At 30.1% G+C, this 21584-nt stretch overlaps 1 protein-coding gene across 1 annotated transcript in view; it reads right to left on the bottom strand.

Annotated features, from left to right (window-relative positions):
- LOC139847187 (protein FAR1-RELATED SEQUENCE 7-like) overlaps window positions 1–21350 on the bottom strand; it is a 36436-nt gene extending 15086 nt beyond the window's left edge. Inside the window, exons 1-7 of the mRNA XM_071836826.1 lie at window positions 21233–21350; window positions 20892–21029; window positions 19994–20437; window positions 19630–19877; window positions 18869–18936; window positions 18556–18779; window positions 5894–5965 (exon numbers count right to left, since the gene is read on the bottom strand). Of these exons, the coding sequence (XP_071692927.1) occupies window positions 5894–5965; window positions 18556–18779; window positions 18869–18936; window positions 19630–19877; window positions 19994–20437; window positions 20892–21029; window positions 21233–21350 (1312 nt within the window). The remainder of the gene's footprint in view (window positions 1–5893; window positions 5966–18555; window positions 18780–18868; window positions 18937–19629; window positions 19878–19993; window positions 20438–20891; window positions 21030–21232) is intronic.
- Window positions 21351–21584: the final 234 nt, after the last annotated feature.

The raw sequence follows: 21584 nt of genomic DNA, 5'->3' as shown, positions 1-21584 counted from the left end.
TATATACATTTATATGTCGTTACAACGATAATCGTTACATATATGTCTCGTTTCGAAATCCTTAAGTTAGTAGTCTTGTTTATATGTATATAACTCATTGTTAATATACTTATGGAGATACTTACTTATCATAATCTCATGTTAACCATATGTATATCCATATATATATTGTCATGTCATTTTTACAAGTTTTAACGTTCGTGAATCGCCGGTCAACTTGGGTGGTCAATTGTCTATATGAAACATATTTCAATTAATCAAGTCTTAACAAGTTTGATTGCTTAATATGTTGGAAACATTTAATCATGTAAATATCAATCTCAATTAATATATATAAACATGGAAAAGTTCGGGTCGCTACAATATAACCCACACATATGTAAAGTTTAAGTACTCGTTTCAAGTAGGTAAAACATAAAAAGCGCATGTATTCTCAGTCCCAAAAATAGTATAAGTAAAGAGGGAAGCTATAACTCACAGTGAATAAGCAGTAAAAGTTGATATGAAACGTATGCAGGTAATAAGTTGGTCCGAAAGGTCGTCAACCTAAGTTAAAGGTCACTAGTTCAGTATGTTGTCCCCAAAAGTTTAAAAGTGAATAAATTACGTTTAAGTGTCATCATCAACATTATAATCATTCATCAAAGCTAAGGTAAGTTTAACAAGAATAGAGATCGAAACAAAAGGCTAACTTTGGATAGCTGTTACGACCTCTATACAAATCGAAAAGACGCATAGTCAGTGGCTATGGCTCCGTATGTGAGTCTGTGACAACCTGGAAATTTTCGACCAAATTTAAACTTTATCTTTATATTGTTCCGACACGATGAGCAAAGTTTGTTAAGTTAAATCTCAAGAATTTAAAACTGTGTTCATACATTCATTTAACCTCGACCAAGTTTCAACGATTCACGAACCATTATATATATATATATATATATATATATATATATATATATATATATATATATATATATATATATATATATATATATATATATTATAACTTGGGAATATTAATAAAGTATTAAAAGTATAATATTTTACATGAACGTATTTGTTTCAATATGTTTATCGACGGAATTAGAAGATAATATCAAATGATTGATATTATTAAATACATTGTATGATTACGAGTCTCTGTTGTGAGGTCCACTTTGAATTAGGAAACCTTTCCTTTTTAACGGTATTCGGAATATTTGTTAAAGTGATTTAAAAAAGTGTCATTAACGAGAGTTAGTCAAAAGTTGGTAAAGAATCCCGTTTAATTTTCAAAAGCGTGCTTTACAGTGTTTGTATTGTGGTAAATTAATTATTTAGTTTTTATATTATTAAAAACATTATTTAATATAATAACTTCTATTTAAACGAGTTAACTTATATAAAACGCACTTTGAAGTATAATTGGTTTTGAAAAACCAAATATTATATAGATATTTCTAAAATGTATAAATTATATTTCCAAATGATTATGTTTATATATTTTACAAAGTGATAAAATATAATATTACTTAGTCGTAAAACGTTTAATTTAAAAATATATTTTGATAAACAACGAGCCATTGATTTATAGAAGTAAATGACCACAACACTCAAATGATTAGGTTACACTTTGAGTAGGTTAGTTTTTCATTGAATTAAGTATTATTATTTATAAAGGTACTCGTCACGAAACGTAAAGTATTAATTTTCTCAGCGTACGAAACGTCGTTCAAAAAATCGAAAGTGGTACATGAGTCGAGTGACAACGTACGAGTCATTTGAGCAAAAATTACAATTTATCTAGGCACGTAAATATAATATAATATAATATATAATTAATTATATAAATTAAATAAATAACTATAAATTATATATAAATGAGTGTCAGCAAACGAGATTGGCTGAATGTAACTTGCACTAGTTAACCATGTGACTGCATGGATAAAACAAGCAAACCCCATGCGATCGCATGGGGTGTTTGGTGAGCTCCAATTCCCTTTAAAACGCGTTTTTGTCAGAATGGAATTCATTTATCTACTCTCTCGAACTCACTCCCTCTCTGATATACATATACATATTTATTTATGATTATTTTATTAATATTAATATTATTATTATTATTATTATTATTATTATTATTATTATTATTATTATTATTATTATTATTATTATTATTATTATTATTATTATTATTATTATTATTATTATTATTATTATTAGTAGTAGTAGTAGTAGTAGTAGTATTATTATTATCAAATATACATAAAATACTACGACGGAGTAATGAACGAGTCATTCCAAAATGGGTTTTATGAGAGGGATAGAGCTAAGGAAATTATGGGTTATAGCTATGGAGGATATGAGTAATGTTCGGGGGCATGCTCATGAGGTCAGTCTAGTGTTTATCATCTCCGTCGCATCCACGTACTTTCCTGCAATATTGAATCTCAATATTGATACGTGAACACTTATAACTTAACTTTTATATATTGATAGTGTATCCCTGACTAGTGCTCGAGTATATATGTTTATGCATGCTTGTATGTTTAATTTTGTCATTAGATAGCTTATGATAGATTATGAATTTGTTACATATGCAATTGAGATAAGTATATGATATCCATGTCGTTGGAAAACTGGCAAAAAATTAATAACTTTTCATTTAGATATCGAATGGTTTCGATGAACAGATTAAAAGTTATAGTCAATTGAATTATCTATAATTTTAATGTATTATTGTTAAAATGGTTATCGTTATCGTTATCGTTATCGTTATCTTTATCGTTATTGTCGTTATTATCGTTATTATTATTACTATCTAATAATCAATATTATTATTATTATTATTATTATTATTATTATTATTATTATTATTATAATTATTATTATTATTATTATTATTATTATTATTATTATTAATATTTTATCAAAACTATCATTTTATTATTTTTATCGTCATTATTATTATTAAAAGTATCACTAATATTAAAACCATCATTTTTATTAAAATTATCATTTTTAATAGAAATATCATTGTTATTATAAAATATCATTAGTATTATCATTTCAGTATTATTATTATTTAAAATTATCATTTTGAATAGAATTATTATTTTTATATAAAATATTATTATTACGATTAATATTAAAAAGTATTGATATCATTAAGATTGTCATGATTAGAATTATCATTTTATTATAATCATTAGTAATATATAAATATTGTTATTTTATTAGTAGAAAAATAATAATTATTATTAAAAAATAATACAACTTTCACTTATTATTATTTTCGATATTATTTTATCAAATCAATATGTGATACAAAGATATTTTACTACATGTAATACAATTACATTAATAATACCTATCACTATAGTTTTACGATATTAATTGAACTTCATAAATTATATTATTTAAGATATATAAAAGTATATTTTTAGCATAGATAAATTTTAATATAAATTTTTAAAATAAGATTTTATTTATAAATGACTTGTATTATTTTTACTCTAATAAAAACTGATAAATGAATTTAAATATATAAAACGACTATTTAAGTTATATAATAAACATGAATAAGATTTTTTAAATCATCTTGGGTCAAATTGACTTTTGTTGACTTTTGCATATCGATCTCGAGCATTAGGATTGTGGTACACTATGACCTGACCTAAATTGTTAGATAGTTACTGACCAACATATAAAATATATATATATATATATATATATATATATATATATATATATATATATATATATATATATATATATATATATATATATATATATATATATATACTTAATATAGGTTCGTGAATCTGAGGCCAACCTTGCATTGTTCAATGTCGTCATATGTATTTTTACTACAAAATACAGTTTTGTGAGTTTCATTTGCCCCCTTTTTAAATGCTTTTGCAATATATATTTTGGGACTGAGAATACATGCGCTGATTTATAAATGTTTTACGAAATAGACACAAGTAATCGAAACTACATTCTATGGTTGGATTATTGCATCGAATATGCCCCTTTTTAGTCTGGTAATCTAAGAATTAGGGAACAGACACCCTAATTGACGCGAATCCTAAAGATAGATTTATTGGGCCCAACAAGCCCCATCCAAAGTACCAGATGCTTTAGTACTTTGAATTTATCATGTCCGAAGGGAGTCCCGGAATGATGGGGATATTCTATATGCATCTTGTTAAGGTCGATTACCAGGTGTTCACCATATGAATGATTTTTATCTCTATGCTGTGCGAAATGCCTGATATGAGATGATGTTTATGAGAAATGGAAATGAAAATCTTGTGGTCTATTAAAATTATGAAAATAATCGATTATGATAAACTAATGAACTCACCAACCTTTTGGTTGACACTTTAAAGCATGTTTATTCTCAGGATTGAAAGAAATCTTCCGCTGTGCATTTGCTCAATTTAAAGATATTACTTAGAGTCATTCATGGCATATTTCAAAAGACGTTGCATTCAAGTCGTTGAGTTCAGTAAATATTATGATTAAGTAAATGACAGATTAGATCATTTATAGTTGGATATTATGAAATGGTATGCATGCCTGTCAATTTTCGATGTAATGAAAGTTTGTCTTTTAAAACGAATGAAATGTTTGTAAAATGTATCATATATAGGTCAAATACCTCGCAATGAAATCATATGTTATTGTATTCATTCTTATGGATTAGGACAGGTATTTACATGTGGTATCAGAGCGGTGGTCTTAGCGAACCAGGTCTGCATTAATGTGTCTAACTGATAGTCGTTAGGATGCATTAGTGAGTCTGGACTTAAACCGTGTCTGCATGTCAAAAGTTTTGCTTATCATTTTTGTCGAAAATTACCTGCTTATCATTTTTAGTTTAGACACATCTTATTGCATTGATTGCATGAATAGTGTATAGACAAAATTCATATCTTAGCGTATCTGCTAATTCATATCTTAGCGTATCTGTTACTGTAAACTTTTCTTGACATATTCCGTAAATTCCTCTGTAATTTATGAAATCTTTTGCTCTATATATATAGATATTCTATGTAATTAGAATACCATTCGATAGCCGGAAAATCATTTCATATCGAAAAATCCTTTATTCAATCATATGAAATGGAATTCTTCATTAGTTCAAGTCCTTCGGACTCCGAAATGAAATCCCATTCAAGCTCCGAAAGTAGTGTGACTGGAATGGATCAACCAATCAGCCATCATCTATTTTAGATGAATTAATGATGGGTTCGTAGCCTTCTTAATCATTGGAGACAAGAAGAAGGCGATCCCTTCCATCCACTACATTTCCCTCTTGGCGAAGAACCTGAAGCATTAACCGGCGAACCTATCTGAAACACCATTTTCTCTCTCATTTCCAGAGTGTCTCGTCACGATTATATACTATCTCACATTCTAGATTTTATTCATCCACTCGTCCGAACCGACAACCACCACGGTGTAATAGAAGAAGTCAACGAGCTTCGCGCTCGAGTATTGGCTTTGGAGAATATGGTGCAAAGATTACAAGCACCAGCAGCAACACCGGCATCAACAGCACCACCATCCTCACCACCAACAGTACCATCACCACCACCAACAGCAACATCCGCATCCCACACTTTAACATCACAATCAGTACCTTGATTATCAACGTCACACACACCATAGATACCAAGGAGTACCAACAACAACAAACGATGAAGTATTGATTCATAACTTCATCGGAGAAATATTCTACGGTGATTATGTAATCTCTAAAAGTTTTAGAGATTATTTATTTAAATCATAACCGTAAACCAAGATGAATGGATGGTTAGAAATGATATAGGGAAGAATAGAAACCCTGACAAGGATGACGCATGAATTACAAGCTAGACTTGTTTACCAGCAGCATCAATAGTACCGTCAGTATCATTAGCACCGCCAGAGTCACCGTCAGTATTCCCAACACCAGAAACACCTGTAACACTACAAGCTTCACCAATTACATAATCACCAACGATATCGACAACACAATCACCAATAGGTATATCGAAATAATGAGTTATGAAGTATTAACTCATTCCCACTGAAGGATTTATATGTATATCTTATACATATGAATTTTTTTAAATCATAATAAATCTTTCCGTACTAAGCTACTATGTGTGAATCTTAACTATTCGGTTAATTCATATTACTAATATGCTATGATGTACATTCTTCGTTAGCGACTTAATCATCGTTAACTACAATCTCTATTTTTAATTCAATGAATTCCATTTCATAATAAATCAAGTGTATTATTCAAATATATGTTTGATTCTACACTTTCATCATTGATGTACTCGAAACTTTTCAGATAACATCATTCGTACCTTGCGAAGTTCACAAGAATTCCACGAACACCAACATCATGCATCAACAAATAACGAAGTATTGATTCATAATTTCAATTACATTGAAGAAATACTCCGTAAAAGTTATGTAATTTCTAAAGTTTTTTAAGGATTATTCAATTCTAGTTTCAACCGCAAATCAAATGAGTTTAATTTAATATTAACTCATCAAATATATGTTACATCTGAAGAAAATATACACATATATATTTCATAAAGACTGTAATAAAAGTTCTTCTGTATAAAATATTAATTGTGAAAAAAAAATTTAACGGGTAGGTAATACCCGAGAGATATATAAATTCACAATTAATATGTTACATTCTTCGAATCTGATTCAGCAAATCATCCATTATACTTCATACTTTCACAACAATATACATTCTTTATAGAAATTAAAACAACCATACTCATTCAAAAATCTAAATACATATTCTGATTTTGAAATCTCAGAATTCAACTCGAGATATGACCAAAATTATCACTCTTAGATCCTTACATCTTTCACAAGCTATACTTTGACTTCAGAACTGTGTTAGAACATCATATGTATATTAACGATTACAATCTGTGTTCAAACCCTTCAGAATTCCTGAAGACACTTCAAATAATGAACAATCGAGATGATGATTCAACCACATATTAACCACAGTCTTGCACCTGAAAAGCTCTCGAAACTAGAGTCATAATTTAACATGTATCCGTGTCAGACCCTTTGGCATTTGTTAGCAAAAATAATTTTTGAGATTCCTTTTCAAATTAGTCAGCTTTGTCACAGCTCCAGCAAGTCAACTTCGACTTTTCAGTTGAAACAATCTTATTATAACCTTGATATAGACGTTGCCCTTTCGTCATCGTTACCGGAGAACCTTTTTTGTCTCACCACATTAGCAATAAACTTACCAACAACTTCACTGATCTTTGACTTTCTGAAAAAAAAATTATTATATTTATCGAAACCCCATCATTTACTCATCCGCATCTTGTAACAAGAATTGTCATGCCAATTATTGGGAATCAGCAATCAGTATTTTGAAATCTTGCAGCATGTCTACGCCAACAGTTGTAAGTGTATGTATAACGTCTATCTCCTAGACTTATATACTTCGAATGTGAAGTTTCTGAAAAACACCCTAAACTGCGAACTAGTTCTCCGAAGTTTGGAAAATGCTGATGAAGCAGCAAAAAATGTAAACGACCTTAACAGTCAAAAGTTTGATGATAAAGAATAGTGTGTTGGAAAAGCTCAGAAAAAGAGAAGGTTTGGAACTGGAAAACGGATTAAGCAAACCATTAAGGAGGCTGTGGACAAATCACAAAGACTAAACCTTCCTTCAAAGAATCCAAATGATTCAGTAGCTACTAAAGCCATCAACGAATACCTTGCTCCTGACTTTAAACCCTTGCGGACAATATTCTTCATCATCCTCTGATATTAGAAATTCTAAGATATCATCGTATCTTTCATTATAAATATCCTCCATATGTCTGAAGATATTTCCATAATTATTCTTATCTGAAATCATTTACCTCTTCGTGCTATCTGTATTACATCATAAAAGAAACTATTTTAGTTTCTAAATTCTGAAACTTTCGAGTTTAAAAATATGAATGTTTTTGAAGTGGTGTTGAGAGCTGAAGCATGAGTTAGTATAATATAATGACACTTGATCAACGTGATTATATTACAGTAATTCATGCTGAGTTTCTAAATGGAACGTGATGATTCACAGATCATAACGTCATCATGTGCTATGTCACACGACTCTTGTATTCTATTTAACCTCTAAAATATCAAGAAAATATTTTCTTGATGATTCGGTCTTTTCCAGGGTATTCTGGTAATTTAACAAATCAAGATCGTGCCATTACCATTTCCTTCTTAGAACATTAACAATGTTCATTCCGAAATTTATATCTGCGAATCCTAGACCATTACAAGCAGTGCTAAATCGCAAGAAGAAGAAATGAAAGGACAAAGCATCGAAACAGAAATAGGGGTATAAATTGCAGCAAATAAAAAAGAACAATAACTGGGGATGACAATGATTATAGAAGACAGAAGCAGAGACTTTGAAGTATAAGGGAAGATATAAAACCCAACAACAACCCAGAAATTACAAACCGTATACATCGATGCATAAAGCAACATAAAGACACAGGGGAACTAAAAATACTATAAAACCAAGAGTATAGTAGAAGTGAATAGATTCTTCCGGCGGTAGATGAAAAAGAAGAATGACAGATATGAAAGTTAGGAATATATCAAGAAGCAGAACTGGATGGAGCATATTGACGAATGCTTTAAGGTATGAGTTGAGAGAGAAAGAATAGAAGATGTGAGTTGTAAGGAAAAGAACGGGGTGGATTTATAGTAAAATATCCGACAGAGCAAACAAAACAGATGATCGCATTTAAAGCAGATCCTAATTCCCTTTATTACCGAAAATCAAATCTTATTACGAAGATTTTCTCCAATCTCTTGAACTTGGAAATCAATCCCATCTACGTCAAAAAGATATGATGAATCTACACCTACTCATTTCACTCTTTTGTGATAGCCTCACTCGTATTCTTCAAATGGTTTTATCCATATTACTCAATGATGATAAAACTCTATTTATCAACTCATATTTGTCATGAAAACATTCTTAATGTTATCCATGACGACCTCAATCAAATTTCGGGGACGAAATTTCTTTAACGGGTAGGTACTGTGACAACCCGAAAATTTTCGACCAAATTTAAACTTTATCTTTATATTGTTCCGACACGATGAGCAAAGTTTGTTAAGTTAAATCTCAAGAATTTAAAATTGTGTTCATACATTCATTTAACCTCGACCAAGTTCCGACGATTCACGAACCATTATATAAATGAATATGAGTGTGTGTATATATATATGTATATATTATAACTTGAGAATATTAACAAAGTATTAAAAGTATAATATTTTACATGAAGGTATTTGTTTCAATATGTTTATCGACGGAATTAGAAGATAATATCAAATGATTGATATTATCAAATACATTGTATGATTAAGAGTCTCTGTTGTGAGGTCCACTTTGAATTAGGAAACCTTTCCATTTTAACGGTATTCGAAATATTTGGTAAAGTGATTTACAAAAGTGTCATTAACGAGAGTTAGTCAAAAGTTGGTAAAGATTCCTGTTTAATTTTCAAAAGCGTGCTTTACAGTGTTTGTCTCGTGGTAAATTAATTATTTAGTTTTCATGTTATTAAAAACATTATTTAATATAATAAGTTCTATTTAAACGAGTTAACTTATATAAAACGCACTTCGAAGTATAATTGGTTTTGAAAAACCAAATATTATATAGATATTTCTAAAATGTATAAATTATATTTCCAAATGATTATGTTTATATATTTTACAAAGTGATAAAATATAATATTACTTAGTCGTAAAACGTTTAATTTAAAAATATATTTTGATAAACAACGAGCCATTGATTTATAGAAGCAAATGACCACAACACTCAAATAATTAGTTACACTTTGAGTGGGTTAGTTTTTCATTGAATTAAGTATTATTATTTATAAAGGTACTCGTCACAAAATGTAAAGTATTAATTTTCTCAGCGTACGAAACGTCGTTCGAAAAATTAAAAGTGGTACATGAGTCAAGTGACAACGTACGAGTCATTTGAGCAAAAATTACAATTTAACTAGGCACGTAAATATAATATAATATATAATTAATTATATAAATTAAATAAATAAATATAAATTATATATAAATGAGTGTCGGCAAACGAGATTGGCTGAATGTAACTTGCACTAGTTAACCATGCGACTGCATGGATAAACCAAGCAAACCTCATGCGATCACATGAGGTGTTTGGTGAGCTCCAATTCCCTTTAAAACGCGTTTTTGGTCCGAATGGAATTCATTTATCTAATCTCTCGAACTCACTCCCTCTCTGATATACATATACATATTTATTTATTTATGATTATTATGATTATTATTAATCTTATTATTATTATTATTATATTATTATTATTATTATTATTATTAGTATTATTATTAGTATTATTATTATTATTATCAAATATACATAAAATACTACGACGGAGTCATGAAAGAGTCATTCCAAAACGGGTTTTATGAGAGGGATAGAGCTAAGGAAATTATGGGTTATAGCTATGGAGGATATGAGTAATGTTCGGGGGCATGCTCGTGATGTCAGTCTAGTGTTTATCATCTCGATCACGTCTACGTACTTTCCTGCAATATTGAATCTCAATATTGATATGTGAGCACTTATAACTTAACTTTTCATCTCCGTCGTTGGAAAACCGGCGAAAAATTAATAACTTTTCATTTAGATATCGAATGATTTCGATGAACGGATTAAAAGTTATAGTCAATTGAATTATCTATAATTTTAATGTATTATTGTTAAAATGGTTATCGTTATCGTTATCGTTATCGCTATTGTCGTTATTATCGTTATTATTATTATTATTATCTAATAATCAATATTATTATCATTATTATTATTATTATTATTATTATTATTATTATTATTATGATTATTATTATAATTATTAATATTATTAAAATAATTAATATTTTATTAAAACTATCATTTTATTAGTTTTATCGTCATTATTATTATTAAAAGTATCACTAATATTAAAACCATCATTTTTATTAAAATTATCATTTTTAATAGAAATATCATTGTTATTATAAAATATCATTAGTATTATAATTTTAGTATTATTATTTAAAATTATCATTTTGAATAGAATTATTATTTTTATATAAAACATTATTATTACGGTTAATATTAAATAGTATTGCTATCATTAAGATTGCCATGATTAGAATTATCATTTTATTATAATCATTAGTAATATATAAATATTGTTATTTTATTAGTAGAATAATAATTATTATTATTACAAAATAATACAACTTTCACTTATTATTATTATCGATATTATTTTATCAAATCAATATGTGATACAACGATATTTTTACTACATGTAATACAATTACATTAATAATACCTATCACTATAGTTTTAAGATATTAATTGAACTTCATAAATTATATTACTTAAGATATATAAAAGTATATTTTTAGCATAGATAAATTTTAATATAAATTTTTAAAATAAGATTTTATTTATAAATGACTTGTATTATTTTTACTCTAATAAAAACTGATAAATGTATTTAAATATATAAAACGACTATTTAAGTTATATAATAAACATGAATAAGATTTTGTAAATCATCTTGGATCAAATTGACTTTTGTTGACTTTTGCATATCGATCTCGAGCATTAGGATTGTGGTACACTATGACCTGACCTAAATTGTTAGACAGTTACTGACCAACATATAAATATATATATATATATATATATATATATATATATATATATATATATATATATATATATATATATATATATATATACTTAATATAGGTTCGTGATACCGAGGCCAACCTTGCATTGTTCAATGTCGTCATATGTATTTTTACTACAAAATACAGTATTGTGAGTTTCATTTGCTCCCTTTTTAAATGCTTTTGCAATATATATTTTGGGACTGAGAATACATGCGCTGCTTTATAAATTTTTACGAAATAGACACATGTAATCGAAACTACATTCTATGGTTGGATTATCGAACCGAATATGCCCCTTTTTAGTCTGGTAATCTAAGAAATAGGGAACAGACACCCTAATTGATGCGAATCCTAAAGATAGATCTATTGGGCCCAACAAGCCCCATCCAAAGTACCGGATGCTTTAGTACTTCGAATTTATCATGTTCGAAGGGAGTCCCGGAATGATGGGGATATTCTATATGCATCTTGTAAAGGTCGATTACCAGGTTTTCACCATATGAATGATTTTTATCTCTATGCAGTGCGAAATGCCTGATATGAGATGATGTTTATGAGAAATGGAAATGAAAATCTTGTAGTCTATTAAAATTATGGTAATGATCGATTATGATAAACTAATGAACTCACCAACCTTTTGGTTGACACTTTAAAGCATGTTTATTCTCAGGATTGAAAGAAAGCTTCCGCTGTGCATTTGCTCAATTTAAAGGTATTACTTGGAGTCATTCATGGCATATTTCACAAGACGTTGCATTCAAGTCGTTGAGTTCAGTAAAGATTATGATTAAGTAAATGATAGATTAGATCATTTATAGTTGGATATTATGAAATGGTATGCATGTCTGTCAATTTTTGATGTAATGAAAGTTTGTCTTTTAAAACGAATGCAATGTTTGTAAAATGTATCATATAGAGGTCAAATACCTCGCAATGAAATCATATGTTATTATATTCATTCTTATGGATTAGGACGGGTCTTTACAGAGTCCTCTAACCACTGACCAATTTTCAGAACCTAACTCGTCTTCGTTTGACCGTGGCGACGGTTTAAGTGCGAGTAGGTCAGAAATTTCAGCACAACGTCACAAAGGCGTAGTGACTTTCGGAAGGCTATAAATCCTAAACCGTATATCGAATTAAGTCGAGGCCTAAACGAAAAGTCATCTACTCAAAACGAACCATCTGAAAATAAATTTTGCAGAAGCCTAGGAGTCTGATCAGACCTCGAAAAACAGCAAACAAGTGCTCCGGTGAGATTCTTGGTGCTTGATGCTCATCACGGTTCTCATCCTTGATGCTTGTAAGCTTCAAGTGTACAACTCTTTGATGTTTTAGCATCACTTTGTGAAAAGACCACCGCTCTAATACCACATGTAAATATATGTGGGGACAAACACCATCCCACCCAGTGGCTTAACTATCCAGCGACCACTGAGTGTACCTCAGATACTGATTTTAGGACCTGCCTCTCGGCAACCGCCAACCCTCGTAAGGGATCGCAAGGAGTAAGATCCAATGCTTCGCCACAGGTTACACTGTGAGAACCTCCTTTACGACTAACCTGCCACACATAGACGCGGTTATACCAGCTCTGATACCAACTAAAAAGACCACCGGTCTGATACCACATGTAAAGACCCGTCCTAATCCATAAGAACGAATACAATAACATATGATTACATCGCGAGGTAACTGACCTCTATATGATACATTTTATAAATATTGTATTCGTTTTTAAAAGACAAACTTTCTTTACAATGAAAGTTGATGGCATGCATGCCATTTCATAATACATTCAACTATAATTGACCTAATAATAATAATCTTGATGAACTCAATGACTTGAATGCAACGTCTTTCGAAATATACCATGAATAACTCCCAATAATATCCTTAAAATGAGCTAATGCACAGCGGAATATTTCTTTAATACCTAAGAATAAACATGCTTTCAAGTGTCAACCAAAAGGTTGGTGAGTTCATTAGTTTATCATAATCAATCATTTTCATCATTTTAATAGACCACAAGATTTCATATTTCAATATACATCTCATACATAGAGATAAAAATTATTCATATGGTGAACACCTGGTAACCGACATTAACAAGATGCATATAAGAATATCCCCTATCATTCCGGAAAATCCTTTGGACATGATAAAAATGAATTCGAAGTACTAAAGCATCCAGTACTTTGGATGGGGTTCGTTAGACCCAATAGTCTATCTTTAGGATTCACGTCAATTAGTAGATCGGTTTACTAATTCTTAGGCTACCAAGCAAAAGGGGCATATTCGGCTTTGATCATTCACCCATATAATGTAGTTTCAATTACTTGTGTCTATTTCGTAAAACATTTATAAAAGCGCATGTATTCTCAGTCCCAAAAATATATATTGCAAAAAGCATTTAAAAAGGGAATAATGAAACTCACCATACTGTATTTTGTAGTAAAAATACATATGACGTCATTGAACAAACGTAGGGTTGGTCTCGGATTCACGAACCTATATTATTCATATATCTATTAAAGCATATACTTGTAATCGAACAAGTTTAGATATTATTATTAATTGTTATTTCAGTAACTTGTGTGTTTCATTAATAGTCAAATTAACTATACTTTATTTTATATACATTAGATAAATAATTAGTATTTATTATGAAAATATTAATGTTGTTATGTGATATGTTTTAAAAATATTCTTATATAGTTATTTATTTGTTAAAATAATATCAATAATAATAAATAAAAATTTGTATATAGTGTTTGACCTTGTAATGATACTGTTATTAATAGATTTAGTAATGATACTGTTATTAATAGTTTTGATAATACTACTAATAATAAAAGTAATGTTAGTAATAATAATAATTTCAATGAAAAGATAATAATGATAAGATAAAAATGTTAGTTTTCATAAAAATAATATTTTAAATAATAATGGTACTTTTAAATAAAAACGATGATTCTAATAGAAATTTTAATAGTCATATTAATAATAATACTATATATTTTAATAATACTAATAATAATAATGATAATAATATTAATTATACTCATTATAATAATGCTAATAGTTATATTAATAATTATAATGATAATAATACTACCTATAATAATACTAATACTTATGATACTAATATTAAAAATAGTTGATGATAATAATAATAATACTTATGTTACTTAATGACAAAACAATAATAATAATAATAATAATAATAATAATAATAATAATAATAATAATAATAATAATAATAATAATAATAATAATAATAATACTAATAATAATAATAATAATAATAATAATAATAATAATAATATTTATAATAATAATCTTTGGTAAGAAAAACTACCTCCAACAAGCTTTTCCCAAAAAAATGTCTCATACAAGACTCGAACCCATGACCTCCCGCTCAACCAAGCACATTCCAAACCATTTAACCGCCAATTACGTTCTTGTATTAATTCGCATAATTAATTATTTATCATATTACTAATCTGAAATCTTTAATTATTTTTCTTTCTTATTCTTACTTGTATATTCATTATCAAAATCTCGTTATAACCTCATCTTCTTCATATCCCTCTACGGTCTTCATCATTATCGAGCTATATCTTTAACCACACATCGATTATCTTAGTTATCATATCACCATTGACATAATATTATCGTCATCATCCTCTCGGTTCATCATCAACACCCATCGTCTTCTTTATCATCTTCGACATAATATTATCATCGTCAAGTGTTATCACCAACACATCATTTCATGTACATAATCCTCATCATCAACTTCTCATCCCGTCATAACCTACTGTCTAGTAAAACCCAGAATTTAGAAACGATAGATGCATCATCGTGGCCCAATATTTTCCTCACAAGCCCAATCTATTTAATTAAGGTCGGCCCAACACAGAAATTCAGGGTCTATGTTTCAAGAGTCCAAAAGTAACCCAACTAATAGTCCATTAGCATATATTATGTTTATGTTCGGTTTGCAAGGATAACAGGGAAGAGAAAACGAGTAAGCAGCCGTGAGTCAAAATGGAATAAAGGGTTTTCAATTTATAATATAAATTAGCAGAAAAGGCAAATGGTAGCAGACAATTACGACCCTTCCCATCATTATCATACTCGTTCCATCATCATTCTTTTTTTTTTCTTTTTTCATTTTTACTATCCAGCAAAAAGAAAAAAAAAATAGTATCAAGCAATAGTGGGATTCAAGGGTGGTTACTAATAGAAGGATATAGCAGTAACAGTTCATGATTGATTGGTTGGATGGTGAAGTGGTTTTGTGATAGTTTTCGGATAGAACAGGAAGTAAACAGAAGTAGAACACATCGAGTAGTAGCAGCTTAATGCTTCAACCAAAAAAACAGGATTAACTAGTTGACAAAAGCCTGTGGATTTTGTGAAGATTTTAAGTGACGGTTTATAGCTGTGATCAAGAGGTTGTAGTAGTGGTTTGTAATAAGGTGGGTGAAGGTTGCATAACTTTTACAGTTGAGTAAAGAAAGGGTTTTCTTTTTGGGTTTGGGCCGTCTAACAAAGAGGTATATATATATATATAGGTTTAATGGTAGGTTGGTCATGGGTTTTAGGTGGTGATATGGTAGTCGACAGGAGGTTCAAGTGGTGGTTAATTGGAGATGGTGGTTGTTCACAATGGTAATGGTGGTTTTGGTCGTGGGTTTCCAAAGAAGTGAAACACAACAAAAAAAATATAACGTTTCATACAATTAGAGAAATATACGTACACAGTTTGTCATAAGTGAACGATGATGGTGATGATCGAAGAGAGTAAGGTTGCAGGTGGCATGGTGATAATTCGAATAGCCTGTGGTGGTTTGGTTCGTTTGATAGTGTTTTACGAAGGAGAGTGAGAGAGAGGTTAGAGAGGGAGTGAGGTGGTGATGATTGTCTTGGTGGTGATTTCACGAGGTGATGTGGTTTGTTGTTGAAATACGACGTCTATAGCAGCATACAATAGTTAAATATGTATTTTTAATATACTTTTATTTATATATATGGATATGTTTTAAATAATAATTATTATATTTTGTTTTATTTTACATAGATAAATTTTGGTAACAACAACATACAATAGTTAGAATTATATTTTTAATTATTATATATATATATATATATATATATATATATATATATATATATATATATATATATATACACACACATATCAAGTTACAATTAATTGTTCGTGAATCGTCAGAAATGGTCAAAGGGCAAATGCATTCATGTAAACTGTTCCAAAGTTTTCGAGACTCAACATTACAGATTTTGCTTATATGTCAGAAACATATAAAGATTAAGTTTAAATTTGGTCGGAAATTTCCGGGTCGTCACACTTTGGCCAAGGTTCAACCATCAACACACAACTAAGAGTAAAATCTATCATTCTACAAGTTTTGAACATCCAGATTGCCTCTTTATTGCATAAATCCAATAAAGCTTCAACCTTTGTCCATTTTACACAAGTTTATGCATCTCCATCATATCTGATGATGAAGACTTGATCTTTATCATCACAACAAACACAAAAAGGTTCCGAATAAGTGAGATCTACAATAATAACTTAGATCTCAAGTATTAAGAAAACCCTAAGCTAGAAAGCTTGGATCTTTACAAGATTAATGAGACCATAAACTAGAAAGCTAAGATCTTTAATAAAATAATGAAAGTAATGAGACCATAAGCTAGAAAGCTAAGATCTTTAACATAATAATGAAACCCTAAGCTAAAAAGCTTGGATCTTTAGTGTTCTTGAAGATCTTGAAGCATAAAGCTTGGATCTTTAAGATACATAAAGATCATAAACACAAGTTTTGATCTTTATAACAAAACAAAGAAATTACAAACTAGATCTAACAAGTAAATAAAGATTCCAAGCTAGAAAGCTTGAATCTTTTATGTTCTTGAAGGATCCAAACTCAAGTTTGAATCTACAAGATATAACAAGATCAAAAGCTAAAAGCTAGATCCAAAAAATGATGATGATGATGATGTCGACTTTATGAAAAAGAAAAGAAGAAAAAGAAAATTTAAAAACTTACACTTTTTAGAGTGAGAAAGACTAGAGAGAGAATTAGAGAGTAAGTGTGTGTAAATTGCAAATGAGATCAAGTGTAGAATGGGTGAAATAAGGATTGTATTTATAGGTGGTGAGGAGGTGGGAGGGGTGGTATGGCCGTGGGATTGGGGGGAGACAAGGGGGACAACTTTTTGCTTTTTGGTTAATGGTTGTCTAAAGTTGGTGCTTATGTTAGGATCCCATGCAACATTAAGGATAATGCTTAACAAAAATGCTAGTATGTTCCCTCTAATAAATGGACATTTGTCTTTCATTAATATGGGTCACTAACTTATTATAATTGGGCTAATTAAATAGTCCACTAGCTAGTGTAGGGTGGGCTAAAGTCCAACAAGGTAGAAAGTCCAACAAGACTAACTAGTGTGCTCTAGTAAATTACTAAGCGTAATTAAGCATCCAAAAACCCAAGTAATTGTTATTATAAAATAAAAATTAGTGTTTCGTAGTCATAATATTCCGATTATGACCAAAGTTAAACGTGTACCGAAATACATAGCTCGTTTCAAATTTCAAGTGACACCAACGGTCGTAAAAGCTTTCGTAGATCAAGTTAAGTGATTACACACTTAATAGCACGTTGTAAGGTATTAATGAAAGTAATTAATCATTAAATAAGATTCCAGAGCATAAACTAGCTCAGTACGCACATATACGCAGTTTCGTGAAAGCACAAAGCACAAAAGCAAATCGAAAAAGTCGAGTCGTTACAGCTTCCAACACTGCAGGGTCTTGATCAGTAGTAACCAAACCAGGTTCAGTAGAGAAAGTTTTTGAAAAACAGTTAATAAACCATTTGTACGAATCAATAGTTTCACGTGATAGCAATGCAGCACCAAATATAAGAAGCTTCTTGTGATTATCAATACCAGTGATAGGAACAAATCTCAAATTGTACCTAAAAAAGAAAACCAATAAAAAAACAACATTAAGAGCTAACATGCAACTAACGAATGTTAAACAAAACAATGTCACATAAAAAAATACCTATTGGTACCATATGTTGCATCAAATGAAACAATGTCACCAAATTCTTTGTAATTCATTTTAGACAACTGATCAGCCCAAAAAACACCATTTAAACAACCTTCTTCATCACATCTATACTCGCAAGTAAAATTGGGTAAAACCTCTGTAACATCCGTCCCACATCGGTTGGAGAGGGGAACGAAGCATGCCTTATAAGGGTGTGGAGACCTTTCCTAGCATGACACGTTTTGGGACCACAAGCGCAGCAGATCTCATGAGAACTCTGCAGTTAAGCGTGCTCAGGCGAGAGCACTACCAAGATGAGTGACCTCCTGGGAAAGTGCTCGTCGTGTGTGGTTGCCAAGAAAAATTCGTGCGCCTATGGGCAAAGTGGACAATATCATGCTACGGGGAACGTTTACCTGGGATGTTACAGATGGTATCAGAGTCAGGCCCCGGACCAACGTGCACAGCGGGGACGCTGTGTTTCCCATTAGGGGGAGGATTGTAACATCCGTCCCACATCGGTTGGAGAGGGGAACGAAGCATGCCTTATAAGGGAGTGGAGCCCTTTCCTAGCATGACGCGTTTTGGGACCACAAGCGCAGCAGATCTCATGAGAACTCTGCAGTTAAGCGTGCTCAGGCGAGAGCACTACCAAGATGGGTGACCTCCTGGGAAAATGCTCGTCATGTGTGGTTGCCAAGAAAAATATGTGCGCCTACGGGCAAAGCGGACAATATCATGTTACGGGGAACGTTTACCTGGGATGTTACAACCTCCTTCTTCCTTAGCAGATTTTCAATGACAATGTGAGCATCAGTTTCACCAATATGCCTTAGCAAATCACGCCTAAAATTTTTGTAATCTACATTAGTAGGACCAACCATATCATAACCACCACTAATATCACAGTTAATATGATGAGCAAGCATAGGGCCAATATTAGACTTCGAAGCAAGATCATGAACAAAGTTCATATCAAAATACTGCATCTTTCTCTTCTTATTCAGCGAATTCTTATTAGCTTCATAAACGAGCTTATGATTGTGCCCCTCAAAAAGTTAAAAATGAATATCTTACCGTTTTCATATTTACACCTTAGACTAGCCTCGCAACCACACTTAACTATTGAAGACTTACGGTTAGCAAATTTAGGAGGTTTATTCGAAGAGTTTTCATCATTAACCTGATTATCATCAACTTCTTTACCTTTCCTAGATTGACGTTTTGCTTTATTGTTCATAGCATCAACATGATTAGAAACAACATAGGTATCACTAACAAGAGTATCAACAGCTAATCTTTTAGGAACACCCGACCTAATACACCGGAACACAATGTAATTGATAGTACCATCAGCCAACCTATTAAATGAAGCTTTCTTGACATCAAATCCAGCAAATTCAGCATAACTCTCATAAAAACGCAAGCAATGATCATAAGAAGGATAAACAGAATCAACAACATGCTTTAATGCAATAGGAACTACTGGAAACCATAACCTAGAACCATTTGGAGTTCGATGCTCAACTAAACTCAGTATATGATTATGTTCATCAATAACAGGGGAAGCATTCAGAACATCTGTAAAAAAAAAAAAAACTAAGTAAGAACAATAAAAAATATTAACATACATGTGATGTACGATAATAAGTAACACGAGAACATGAAAAAAGTAACAAAAGTTTTGATCGAAAAGTAAAATGCATCTAATGTATGATAACATCTAAGAAAGATAACATAAATTATGTATACGTATTAAACAAATAACATACATATGACGTATGTTAATATAATGATAAAAACAATATTGTATTACAGTAAAATGCATCTGATGTATGATAACATGTAAAGATAAAACACATAATGTATAGGTATTAAACAATAACATACATATAATGTATGATAATTTATTGATGAAAACAGTATTGGATTCTATAAAATTGAGAATAAAACAGTAACATACATTGAATGAATGATAGTATAAAAAGTAAAATAAAACAGTAACAGATGAAAATTAAATAATTATAAAACTTACCAGATGAATAAGCGATATCGACTCCAGACTCATTAGGAGATACAGGATGTTTAATACTCATCGAAGAAACTGAATCAACTGCAGAATAATTGGATGAGGAAGCCATTGAATGAATTGAGGTAGACGACGGAGAATGAACTATAAAACGAACGATGTAAGTTCAATAAATTGAAGGATGACGACGATGAAACAATGAATTCAATATGAAGGATGAGTACGACGAATAATGAATCAAAAAAAAAAACAACTGAAAATTGAATTAACTGATAAGTAATTTAAAAAATAATAAAATGAAAAAGAAAAATAAAAATATAAAAAGGAAAAGACACAAATACCCTTACCTCTGTAAATTACCTTGAACGGAAAATAAAACAAGGGAAGAAGGAAGAACGGCGACGATGAGAGAAGGATGACAAGATCGACGACGTAGAGCTCCTTATTCCCTTTATCGCTGGACATACAGCTTAGCGCTAGATCGCAGCCCTATATATATATATATATATATATATATATATATATATATATATATATATATATATATATATATATATATATATATATATATATATATATATATATATATATATATATATATATATATATATATATATATATATATATATATATATATCGCCCAATATTTTATTATTAATTATGATCATTATATATTTATCTTTATCTTTTAAGGTAACA

This window comes from Rutidosis leptorrhynchoides, chromosome 1, assembly GCF_046630445.1.
Source record: "Rutidosis leptorrhynchoides isolate AG116_Rl617_1_P2 chromosome 1, CSIRO_AGI_Rlap_v1, whole genome shotgun sequence".
In the NCBI taxonomy this organism is placed as follows: Eukaryota; Viridiplantae; Streptophyta; class Magnoliopsida; order Asterales; family Asteraceae; genus Rutidosis; species Rutidosis leptorrhynchoides.
The sequence above is the reverse complement of the archived record's forward strand: the minus strand, read 5'-3'. Positions and strand labels throughout refer to the sequence as shown.